General features: G+C 46.5%; 2 protein-coding genes across 4 annotated transcripts in view; both read right to left on the bottom strand.

Moving 5' to 3' along the window:
* Window positions 1–12,768, bottom strand: part of LOC118395591 (zinc finger protein 28-like) — a 102,965-nt gene that overhangs the window by 15,670 nt on the left and 74,527 nt on the right. The window lies entirely within an intron of this gene.
* Window positions 6,248–9,698, bottom strand: LOC118395616 (zinc finger protein 184-like). Of its 2 annotated transcripts, XM_052465185.1 has the most exons (4): window positions 9,112–9,698; window positions 8,655–8,785; window positions 6,627–7,808; window positions 6,248–6,325 (listed from the first exon to the last, which is right to left on the bottom strand). In XM_052465185.1, the coding sequence occupies exons 1-3, from the start codon at window positions 9,368–9,370 to the stop codon at window positions 6,654–6,656; spliced, it is 1,545 nt and encodes a 514-aa protein (XP_052321145.1). In that variant the 5' UTR covers window positions 9,371–9,698; the 3' UTR covers window positions 6,248–6,325; window positions 6,627–6,653. The 2 variants fall into 2 exon arrangements, with proteins under 2 accessions (XP_052321145.1, XP_035645380.2); XM_035789487.2 differs by having other exon boundaries at window positions 6,248–7,808; window positions 9,112–9,695.

Here is a 12,768-nt window from a genome sequence, read left to right as displayed (position 1 = left end):
CCCGTTCCATGATCTCGCCATCACGGTTGACAACTCCATTGTGTCCTCCTCCCAGAGCGCTAAGAACCTTGGCGTGATCCTGGACAACACCCTGTCGTTCTCAACTAACATCAAGGCGGTGGCCCGTTCCTGTAGGTTCATGCTCTACAACATCCGCAGAGTACGACCCTGCCTCACACAGGAAGCGGCGCAGGTCCTAATCCAGGCACTTGTCATCTCCCGTCTGGATTACTGCAACTCGCTGTTGGCTGGGCTCCCTGCCTGTGCCATTAAACCCCTACAACTCATCCAGAATGCTGCAGCCCGTCTGGTGTTCAACCTTCCCAAGTTCTCTCACGTCACCCCGCTCCTCCGCTCTCTCCACTGGCTTCCAGTTGAAGCTCGCATCCGCTACAAGACCATGGTGCTTGCCTACGGAGCTGTGAGGGGAACGGCACCTCAGTACCTCCAGGCTCTGATCAGGCCCTTCACCCAAACAAGGGCACTGCGTTCATCCACCTCTGGCCTGCTCGCCTCCCTACCACTGAGGAAGTACAGTTCTCGCTCAGCCCAGTCAAAACCGTTCGCTGCTCTGGCTCCCCAATGGTGGAACACACTCCCTCACGACGCCAGGACAGCGGAGTCAATCACCACCTTCCGGAGACACCTGAAACCCCACCTCTTTAAGGAATACCTAGGATAGGATAAAGTAATCCTTCTCACCCCCCTTAAAAGATTTAGATGCACTATTGTAAAGTGGCTTTTCCACTGGATGTCATAAGGTGAATGCACCAATTTGTAAGTCGCTCTGGATAAGAGCGTCTGCTAAATGACTTAAATGTAAATGTAAAATGTAATCTATGGGACTCGCAATCACTGCCAATTGAGATACAGCCTGGATTCGAACCAGGGCATCTGTAGTGAAATACGCACTGAGATGCAGTGCCTTAGACCGCTGCGTCACTCAGGAGCCCATGGTAGAGAAACAAACATTAATTTCTCTTGCAACAGCTCTGGTGGACATGCAACTGCTTGACTAGTTGGGCCCAAGCTTGCTGTACAACATTAAGACCTATTCAGTCTGTCTACAAACAGACTCTCAAAGTGCTTGATAGGAAGCCCAATAGCCATCATCACTGTTACATCCTCAGAAAGCATGAGGTTTTTGTATTCAAGATCCTAAATGGCCTGGCTCCCCCTCCACTCAGTATTTTTGTTAAACAGAAAACCTAAACATATGGAACAGGGCTCCGGGCAGCCGAGCGGAAATGGAGGAAAACTCGCCTCCCTGCGGACCTGGCATCCTTTCACTCCCTCCTCTCTACATTTTCCTCCTCTGTCTCTGCTGCTAAAGCCACTTTCTACCATTCTAAATTCCAAGCATCTGCCTCTAACCCTAGGAAGCTCTTTGCCACCTTCTCCTCCCTCCTGAATCCTCCCCCCCCCCTCCTCCCTCTCTGCAGATGACTTCGTCAACCATTTTGAAAAGAAGGTCGACGACATCCGATCCTCGTTTGCTAAGTCAAACGACACCGCTGGTTCTGCTCACACTGCCCTACCCTATGCTCTGACCTCTTTCTCCCCTCTCTCTCCAGATGAAATCTCGCGTCTTGTGACGGCCGGCCGCCCAACAACCTGCCCGCTTGACCCTATCCCCTCCTCTCTTCTCCAGACCATTTCCGGAGACCTTCTCCCTTACCTCACCTCGCTCATCAACTCATCCCTGACCGCTGGCTACGTCCCTCCCGTCTTCAAGAGAGCGAGAGTTGCACCCCTTCTGAAAAAACCTACACTCGATCCCTCCGATGTCAACAACTACAGACCAGTATCCCTTCTCTCTTTTCTCTCCAAAACTCTTGAGCGTGCCGTCCTTGGCCAGCTCTACCGCTATCTCTCTCAGAATGACCTTCTTGATCCAAATCAGTCAGGTTTCAAGACTAGTCATTCAACTGAGACTGCTCTTCTCTGTATCACGGAGGCGCTCCGCACTGCTAAAGCTAACTCTCTCTCCTCTGCTCTCATCCTTCTAGACCTATCGGCTGCCTTCGATACTGTGAACCATCAGATCCTCCTCTCCACCCTCTCCGAGTTGGGCATCTCCGGCGCGGCCCACGCTTGGATTGCGTCCTACCTGACAGGTCGCTCCTACCAGGTGGCGTGGCGAGAATCTGTCTCCTCACCACGCGCTCTCACCACTGGTGTCCCCCAGGGCTCTGTTCTAGGCCCTCTCTTATTCTCGCTATACACCAAGTCACTTGGCTCTGTCATAACCTCACATGGTCTCTCCTATCATTGCTATGCTGACGACACACAATTAATCTTCTCCTTTCCCCCTTCTGATGACCAGGTGGCGAATCGCATCTCTGCATGTCTGGCAGACATATCAGTGTGGATGACGGATCACCACCTCAAGCTGAACCTCAGCAAGACGGAGCTCCTCTTCCTCCCGGGAAGGACTGCCCGTTCCATGATCTCGCCATCACGGTTGACAACTCCATTGTGTCCTCCTCCCAGAGCGCTAAGAACCTTGGCGTGATCCTGGACAACACCCTGTCGTTCTCAACTAACATCAAGGCGGTGTCCCGTTCCTGTAGGTTCATGCTCTACAACATCCGCAGAGTACGACCCTGCCTCACACAGGAAGCGGCGCAGGTCCTAATCCAGGCACTTGTCATCTCCCGTCTTGATTACTGCAACTCGCTGTTGGCTGGGCTTCCTGCCTGTGCTATTAAACCCCTACAACTCATCCAGAACGCCGCAGCCCGTCTGGTGTTCAACCTTCCCAAGTTCTCTCACGTCACCCCGCTCCTCCGCTCTCTCCACTGGCTTCCAGTTGAAGCTCGCATCCGCTACAAGACCATGGTGCTTGCCTACGGAGCTGTGAGGGGAACGGCACCTCAGTACCTCCAGGCTCTGATCAGGCCCTACACCCAAACAAGGGCACTGCGTTCATCCACCTCTGGCCTGCTCGCCTCCCTACCACTGAGGGAGTACAGTTCCCGCTCAGCCCAGTCAAAACTGTTCGCTGCTCTGGCCCCCCAATGGTGGAACAAACTCCCTCACGACGCCAGGACAGCGGAGTCAATCACCACCTTCCGGAGACACCTGAAACCCCACCTCTTCAAGGAATACCTAGGATAGGGTAAGTAATCCTTCTCACCCCCCTAAAAGATTTAGATGCACTATAGTAAGTGGCTGTTCCACTGGATGTCATAAGGTGTATGCACCAATTTGTAAGTCGCTCTGGATAAGAGCGTCTGCTAAATGACTTAAATGTAAATGTAAATATGGCAGCAGATCCACAAAGTCTGCCATGAGAGGTGACTGTATAGTTCCCTTAAGGAAAAGCACCTTTAGTAAATCTGTTTTCTCTGTGAGAGCTTCCCCTGTCTGGAATACACTGCCATCAGACACACATAACTGCACCACATATCACACTTTCACAAAATGCTTGAAGACATGGCTAAAGATCAATCCGATTTGTGAACATGGTCCCTAGCTGTGTGTTGCCGCTTTCCATGTTGTCTGTTGTCTGTAGCTTGTGAGGTGCGGAAACACTTTGTTGCTTTTATGAATTTTGTCTTGCTGCTTTTTGTTCTATGTTGCTACGTCTTGCTTGTCCTATGTTGCTCTGTCTGTATGCTATGTCTTGCTTGTCCTATGTTGCTATTGTCTATATTGTAATTGTTTTTAATAACCTGCCCAGGGACCGCGGTTGAAAATTAGCCGGCTGGTTAAAACCGGCACTTTTACTGAAATGTTGATTAATGTGCACTGTCCCTGTAAAAATCAAATAAACTCAACATTCCTGCAGTCAGTATGCCAATTGCACGCTCCCTTAAAACTTGAGACATGTGTGACAAAACTGCACATTTTAGAGTGCCATTTTATTGTCCCCAGCACAAGGTGCACCTGTGTAATTTTTTTACAGGGACAGAATGGAATGGTCTGCCTACCCATGTGAGAGACATTACATGGGCTTGCTCCTACCTATCTTTCCGATTTGGTCCTGCCTTACATACCTACACGTACGCTACGGTCACAAGACGCAGGCCTCCTAATTGTCCCTAGAATTTCTAAGCAAACAGCTGGAGGCAGGGCTATCTCCTATAGAGCTCAATTTTTATGGAATGGTCTGCCTACCAATGTGAGAGACGCAGACTCGGATAATCTCCCTCGATCTGGGGCTCCACGTAAGATCTCACCCCGTGGGGTCAAAATTATCACAAGAACGGTGAGCAAAAATCCCAGAACCACACGGGGGGACCTAGTGAATGACCTGCAGAGAGCTGGGACCAAAGTAACAAAGCCTACCATCAGTAACACACTACGCCGCCAGGGACTCAAATCCTGCAGTGCCAGACGTGTCCCCCTGCTTAAGCCAGAACATGTCCAGGCCCGTCTGAAGTTTGCTAGAGAGCATTTGGATGATCCAGAAGAAGATTGGAAGAATGTCATATGGTCAGATGAAACCAAAATATAACTTTTTGGTAAAAACTCAACTCGTCGAGTTTGGAGGACAAATAATGCTGAGTCGCATCCAAAGAACACCATACCTACTGTGGAGCATGGGGGTGGAAACAGCATGCTTTGGTGCTGTTTTTCTGCAAAGGGATCAGGACGACTGATCCGTGTAAAGGAAAGAATGAATGGGGCCATGTATCGTGAGATTTTGAGTGAAAACCTTCTTCCATCAGCAAGGGCATTGAAGATGCGTCTTTCAGCATGACAATGATCCCTAACACACCGCCCAGGCAACGAAGGAGTGGCTTCAGAAGAAGCATTTCAAGGTCCTGGAGTGGCCTAGCCAGTCTCCAGATCTCAACCCCATAGAAAATCTTTGGAGGGAGTTGAAAGTCCGTGTTGCCCAGCAACAGACCAAAAACATCACTGCTCTAGAGGAGATCTGCATGGAGGAATGGGCCAAAATACCAGCAACAGTGTGTGAAAACCTTGTGAAGACTTACAGAAAAAGTTTGACCTCTGTCATTGCCAACAAAGGGTATATAACAAAGTATTGAGATAAACTTTTGTTATTGACCAAATACTTATTTTCCACCATAATTTGCAAATAAATTCATTAAAAATTCTACAATGTGATTTTCTGGATTTTTTCCCCTAATTTTGTCTGTCATAGTCAAAGTGTACCTATGATGAAAATTACAGGCCTCTCATCTTTTAAGTGGGAGAACTTGCACAATTGGTGGCTGACTAAATACTTTTTGCACCACTGTAGATGCTATTATCATACTTTACAGGAATTACAACCATTTACACATGCTTAACTCTGGTCAGAATTCCCCCTATTATGCATTAGCTAGATTGATAAATATAATATGCTGCTAGTTGTGTAATTGATTCATCTAACAGTTAATGTAGTTAACAGTTGATGTGATGTCTTAACTTTTTCAGTATACCCAATGATGTCTATAGGCCTATACAATCACTGCAAATGGCAGATGTGCACATCCTGCGCACCTTTCAGTATAAGCTATATCTCAAAGCCATAGCCTACCAGACACTTTGGTTAAAAAACAGTGCTTCTGCGGTCCATATGGAGAGTTGAGAAATAAATGTAATAACTACAGAGAGCTGAGACCCTCCTCTCTCCAACAGTCACAACAGTAGGCCTATTTGCTTTCAAAACTGTCATTTTCCAGCAATTGCAATTTGAAATGTTGCAATCACAATGCATTTTACTCTCCTCTCCCACTCACTCTGAGCCCAGAGAGAGAGAGAGTGTGGTTTGGAGGATGGATAAGATGTTTCGGATAATAAACTCAGCAAAAAAAGAAACATTCTCTCACTGTCAACTGCATTTATTTTCCGGAAACTTAACATATGTAAATATTTGTATGAACATTACAAGATTCAACAACTGAGACATAAACTGAGCAAGTTATACAGACATGTGACTAACAGAAATGGAATAATGTGTCTCTTTACAAAGGGAGGGTCAAAATCAAAAGTAACAGTCAGTATCTGGTGTGGCCACTAGCTGCATTAAGTACTGCATCTCCTCCTCATGGACTGCACCAGATTTGCCAGTTCTTGCTGTGAGATGTCACCCCACTCTTCTACCAAGGCACCTGCAAGTTCCCGGACATTTCTTGGGGGAATGGCCCTAGCCCTCACCCTCCGATCCAACAAGTCCCAGACGTGCTCAATGGGATTGAGATCCGGGCTCTTCGCTGGCCATGGCAGAAGACTGACTTGCAGAAAATCACGCACAGAACGAGCAGTATGGCTGGTGGCATTGTCACCCCCAAATCGATCCCGCTCCAGAGTACAGGCCTCGGTGTAACGCTCATTCCTTCGACGATAAATGCAAATCCGACCATCACCCCTGGTGAGACAAAAGCATGACAAAAGCATGACTCGTCAGCGAAGAGCACTTTTTGCCAGTCCTGATGTTTCTTTTTTGCTGAGTTTAGCAGTGAGTCTATTTAAATAACAAAAATGTGGAACTTGAAATTGAATACCATGGTCAATACACCTGCATTTTCAGAATGCAACACTTTATCATGTTAACTAGAGCGCTGAGTATCAGGCTATTAGCGAATTGATGCTGTTAGCAAGTTTGCAGGCTTCTAACGCCCATCAGCGCCATTCATTTACAGAGCGCAGTTTTGGAGTAGCCTAGTTACCGTTAGTCACGTGGAATTAAATTGAGGTCAGGACTCGTTACTGCTAGTCTGGGGGTAATACTGGGCCCTCTCTCCCGTGTGGACCTTCAGGTGCATCTTCAGCTGGTGCTGATGGGAGAACCTCTTCTCACACTGGGGGCAGCTGTAGGGTTTCTCCCCTGTGTGGACCCTCTGGTGCCTCTTCAGGTTGCAAGTCTGGGCAAAGCGCATGTGACACTGGCTACAGCTGTAAGGTTTCTCCCCTGTGTGGACCCTCTGGTGGATCTTCAGGTTCCAAGCCTGGGAGAAGCGCATTTGACACTGGCTACAGCTGAAAGGTTTCACTCCTATGTGGACCCTCTGGTGGATCTCCACCTTCTGGGGGCAGTTGAAACCTTTGTTACAGAACATGCAGAAGAACCGTTTCTCTTTACTACCGCCAGATGTTGCTCCCACTTCCCGAGCCTGGACTCTAGTCTTGTCGTTTGAGTTCAATACCTGATCGAAAAGGATGCGGCCGTGTGAATTGAAAGGTGCCATCGACGTGGACACTGGGTCGCGATCCCTGAGCGCGTGTAAAGGGGAGTGGGCTGCGATATTTGGATTTGGCTCTAAGCTTTCCCTGTAGTCTAAGAAGTCACTAGTGTTGCCCTGAGACTGTCCTCCTAAATGAGTCTCGTCTTCATTCCATGTCAGAGGAGCGTCTCCCTCCTCTTTCACAGTCACCTCATCTACGACGAGACCCTCCCCTTTCTTATCTAGGAACCCTTCAGAGTATACGCTACTACTGTACTGGTTCCAGTCCCCTCTTATTGGATTAGTCGGTGTATCTAAGCCCACAGGCATGTCACCAGGTATCATCTCTGTAGCGTATGAACAGGTCGGATCATTGCCAGTCTGTAACGCATCACCTGAGTCCCGATGGGACAGAACTGTCCTCTGGCTCGGGTTACCGTAAAGTAAAAACTCTGAGCGGGGAGTAGGACAGCCCAGTCTCCCCAGCCTCGTTAAAGTCTCTGTCTCAGACTTGAGGATGGCGTTCGGCGTTCTACTGATGTCCCTGGGCTGCACTGGGGTGGTGTTGGGGTCCTTCGTGACTATATGGGGCGCTCCAGTCTGGATGTTGGTGCTGTGTCGTGGATCCTCCTCTCCTTCAGACATCTCCTGCTTGACTCCAGGACCTGCAGCCTCTGTATCTGCAGACTGACACAAGAGGAAAGAGGTTATTATCGGTACATGAGCTGAATTACATAAAAGTGTCATAGGTAAGTCTCACAAGCTCTTCTATGGGCGGGGCCAAGCAGAGACCCCCCAAAATGACTCAGTAGTGAAAATAAATAACGAGCATAGGCCTATTTATTTCTGCAACAACTCACTCACTCATCATCACAAAATGTAAGCAAGCTAGTTACTCCTGAAGACATGATTGGCATTGGGAAAAGAGGTTGGGCTTTTGGCTGATCATTGGTGTTGATGATTGATGTAAATCTGCTAGTTAGCTAGCTCGATTTCTTTTACTGGTTGTGATTTACCTCTGTATTTCTGCCTCTTTCTGCTGCTTGTATCAGCCAACCAGACCAAATATTGACGATGATGTAGGCTAAATCATGTGTTATTATGTGTTAATAAAATGTTATGCTGCCGTGGCAGCACTGTTGCTATTTAGTAGCAATCTCCGTACAAGGCAGACTGGGAAATAGGCACAACCGGGCGTGCGCAAGCTCCGTACAGGGCAGATCAACAGGAGCAACCAACAGGGTGGGGGGTGACAAGCTTGACAACAACTTGTGATCAATGCGTACTGAACAACAATGACAACAACAACAAAAAAAATTGAGGAAATTCTACCACCACCCAAAAGGACACTTTGGAGACTGGAAGGGCAAAGGGGCATGTGCTCTGCACAAGTGGAGCCCTATCTGTGCACGTGCCTGCTTATGGCAGATATATGAGGATGTACATGTAAGCAAGTGAATGGATGAGGGGAGCCTTTCTGAAATAAACAGCCACATTTGATTTACACTTTCAATTCAACACTATTACACTAACCTCTATCACAATAACGTGCTGGGTTGAGGTTCCATTCCCCTCATCAACAGTGATTGGTTGGTCGTCTCTCCATGTATTGTGTCCCATTGGCTTCACAAAGCTCCTGTGGCCTCCAGTGAGATTTCCTTCACCTGAGAGAGTGATTGGGGCAAAAGAGGTGGTTTGGTTAGCTACTTTCAATGCTCAACACTATATAGTGGATGTAATGTAACACTTCTCATAAGATCTTGATATAGGCCCACTATTTATTGATAAAGGTATTGTGTTCCATGCATCATATTGTTTGCATTGAGTAAATAATAGGAAAAAAAGTCAATCAATAACCTGGTTAGATAAGTAATCAGGGGACTGGGGGAATTATTGTATACTTTCCAAAAAACAATTCTGGGTAACACGTCTGAACACATGTGCATAAGGGAATGTGGTGCCCCTCAGCATCGCCTGTTGCAAAATGTACCTCTTGCCATTCCTCTGTATCGGTTGACAAGCTTGACACTACTGGGACGACTGGCGAGGACGCGCTCCCGTGCCACCTTCAGTTCTTGTAGCTGTAATTTCCTCCGCAATGCCCTGTTTTCTTTCTGGCTTTGAGCTATTTCCAAACGAAACACTGCATAGTCGTCGTCTACGAGTTTACAGATCTCTGCCACGGCTGCATTCGCTAGCATCTCCATAACGGAGGCTATTTGAGTGTGAAAAACCATACAGTTAGCCATTGTTAGCAGCTAGCTAGCGTCACCTATATACTATCTATCAACCAAGTCCTGTTTCCAACGCAAATTAAAGACTACACGGGGTAAGTATGTGATGCTGAGCAGTTAAATGTGTCATATTTTGAATTCCATGGTGTTAATAAACGTCTAAATAACAACAAGAAAAACGCTAACTTGGAAATAGTTATTGGTCATAGTTTACTTCCGTTTACACTGAAGAGAAAGGACGCTATTGGTTGGCGTCATAGCTCAAAGGGTGTGGCTAAATGAAAAAGAAATGCGTGCTGTTCTTTGAATTACGGTACTTTTTATTTTACATTACACATCAAATCTCCTATTCGTGATCAGTATCTTTCAAGCTCAGAACAGACTTGAAAAAATGGCTAGCTGGAACTCCTCTGAGAGGTCGGCTATGAATGCCCTCACCGGATAGTACTAAAGTTGTATTGATTTCATTTTATGAATGAAGAAAAGTAAGAAAGAAATATAGGCAGGTGCATCACTACTCCCATTGAAGATCTATTACTGTATGTAGGCTATATGTGTGTCTCCCTTACCTTGCTCCCCCATCTTTAGTCCACTCAGCAGATCAATGCTCTCTGGTCCATCTTCTATTGCCTCCTCTTTGACCAACAGCAGATCAGGCTTCCCATCCTCCATGTCTACTGACTGTAAGAGATACAGAGTGAGAGGATGTTGGATCAAGAAATCTGATATGAGCCCCCTGCTATGGAGCATCTTCTGATTGGGCAATGGGGAAGTGCTATGATTACTATGCAAACATGTACATTTTTTTGATACTTTGCAAATGTGTTAGTTGATTTGATTACTTGACACTAATGGTTTGATAATTCAACGGCATGCACAGACTTAAGACACATTTAATCAAGACCTGGGTTTATTCACAAAGAATCTCAGAGTAGAAGTGCTGATCGATGATCAGGTTTCCATCTGTCTGCATAGTCTTATTTATTATTATCTAATAGGCAAATCCTGCTCAGAGTTGTTTCTCTAACACCTCTTATTTATGAAGCATGTGACAAATTACATTTGATTTGATTTTGAGTTCACAGTGGACTCACCTCAGTGAGAGTGTATGTGGTCCTGTGATGCTCAGCTGGTTCCTCTGTGGGTTCAGGAGGTATAGTCTGGTTGTCCTCCATGACCATGGTCCCCTCAGGGTTTCCCAGACCTTCCTCACAGCCCTCCTCCTTCACCAGCAGCACCTCTGGACCCTCCTCCTCCTCCTGGAAGAGATACACTCCCTCAGGTATGTACACACAGATAATCAACACACCTTAAACATGGAGTGTTGACCCATCCCCACTATGTTTGAGTCCTATACTGCAGTTACAGAATGACTTCATTGTTGTTAAACCCATCATGGTGGACATAAATATGATGTTGTGGGTAAAAATAAGTCAGCAATGATAAGTCAAAAGTCAGACAGACCAGACTAAACCATTTTGACATGTACAGTGTGTGTGTGTGTGTGTGTGTGTGTGTGTGTGTGTGTGTGTGTGTGTGTGTGTGCAGGTAGGTATATTTAATGAATATTGGTTATAAAGCATTTTCGGGGTGCAGAATAGGGTGAGATCAGTTACTGTCTTACCTCAATTAGCTACGAAATCCCTAGTTTGAAAGCAACAAACAGTTTTCTGGAAGCTGTGCTGCACCATTTTCCGTTTGAGTGATAGCTAGCAAGAATCACACACAACACACAGCAGAGCAAGAGAGAGAGCAATGACGTGAATTGAACATACACTATATATACAAAAGTATGTGGACACCCCTTCAAAATGAGTGGATTTGGTTATTTCAGCCACACCCGTTGCTGACAGGTGTATAAAATTGAGCACACAGCCATGCAATCTCCATCAACAAACATTGGCAGTAGAATGGACTTACTGAATAGCTCAGTGACTTTCATATTGGTCACCGTCATAGGATGCCACCTTTCCAACAAGTCAGTTTGTCAAATTTCTGCCCTGCTCGAGCTGCCCCGGTCAACAGTAAGTGCTGTTATTGTGAAGTGGAAATGTCTAGGAGCAATAACGGCTCAGCTGCGAAGTGGTAGGCAGCACAAGCTCACAGAACGGGACCGCTGAGTGCTGAAGCGCGTAAAAATTGTCTGTACTCGGTTGCAACACTCACTAACGAGTTCTAAATTGCCTCTGGAAGCAACATCAACACAAGAACTGTTCGTCGGGAGCTTCATGAAATGGGTTTCCATGGCCGAGCAGCCACACACAAGTCTAAGATCACCATGCACTATGCCAAGCATTGGCTGGAGTGGAGTGGTGTAAAGCTCGCTGCCATTGGACTCTGGAGCAGTGGAAACGGGTTCTCTGGAGTGATGAATCATGCTTCACCATCTGGCAATCGAACAGAACGAACCTGTATTTGGCAGATGCCAGGAGAACACTACCTTCCCCATTGCATAGTGCCAACTGTAAAGTTTGGTGGATAAGGAATAATGGTCTGGGGCTGTTTTTCATGCTTCGGGCTAGGCCCTTTAGTTCCGGTGAAGGTAAATCTTAACGCTACAGCACAATGACATTCTAGATTATTCTGTGCTTCCAAATTTGTGGCAACAGTTTGGGGAAGGTCCTTTCCTATTTCAGCATGACAATGCCCCCGTGCACAAAGCGAGATCCATACAGAAATGGTTTGTCAAGATCGGTGTGGAAGAACTTGACCTGCCTGCACAGAGCCCCGAACTCAACCCCATCATACACCTTTGGGATGAATTGGAACACAGACTGCGAGCCAGGCCTAATTGCCCAACACCACCATTTCTTTTACGTTTGCAATCGCAACAAATAATCTGCTCAGACCCCAACCAAGGAGCATCAAAAGTCGTGCTATAAATTCTCAGACAACCCAAAGATTCCTTCATGCCCTTCCAGACTCCCTCTGCCTACCCAAGGACATCAGAGGACAAAAATCAGTTAACCACCTAACTGAGGAACTCAATTTAACCTTGCGCAATACCCTAGATGCATTTTCACCCCTAAAAACTAAAAACATTTGTCATAAGAATCTAGCTCCCTGGTATACAGAAAATACCCGAGCTCTGAAGCAAGCTTCCAGAAATTTGGAACGGAAATGGTGCCACACCAAACTGGAAGTGTTCCGACTAGCTTGAAAAGAGAGTACCGTGCAGTATCGAAGAGCCCTCACTGCTGCTCGATCATCCTATTTTTCCAACTTAATTGAGGAAAATAAGAACAATCCAAAATGTATTTTTCTACTGTTGCAAAGCTAACTAAAAAGCAGCATTCCCCAAGTGAGGATGGCTTTCACTTCAGCAGTAATAAATTCATGAACTTCTTTGAGGAAAAGATCATGATCATTAGAAAGCAAATTACGGACTCCTCTTTAAATCTGCCTATTCCTCC

This window comes from Oncorhynchus keta, chromosome 16 (assembly GCF_023373465.1).
Source record: "Oncorhynchus keta strain PuntledgeMale-10-30-2019 chromosome 16, Oket_V2, whole genome shotgun sequence".
NCBI classification, from domain to species: Eukaryota; Metazoa; Chordata; class Actinopteri; order Salmoniformes; family Salmonidae; genus Oncorhynchus; species Oncorhynchus keta.
The sequence above is the reverse complement of the archived record's forward strand: the minus strand, read 5'-3'. Positions and strand labels throughout refer to the sequence as shown.

What these genes read in the sequence shown, in the direction of transcription:
- LOC118395616 (XM_052465185.1), bottom strand. Translation starts at nt 9,370, where the DNA reads ATGGCTAACTGTATGGTTTTTCACACTCAAATAGCCTCCGTTATGGAG. An exon ending in ATACAGAGGAATGGCAAGAG is followed by an intron (nt 8,786 to 9,111) that starts GTACATTTTGCA and finishes TCACTCTCTCAG; the next exon opens with GTGAAGGAAATCTCACTGGA. An exon ending in AGCACGTTATTGTGATAGAG is followed by an intron (nt 7,809 to 8,654) that starts GTTAGTGTAATA and finishes CTCTTGTGTCAG; the next exon opens with TCTGCAGATACAGAGGCTGC.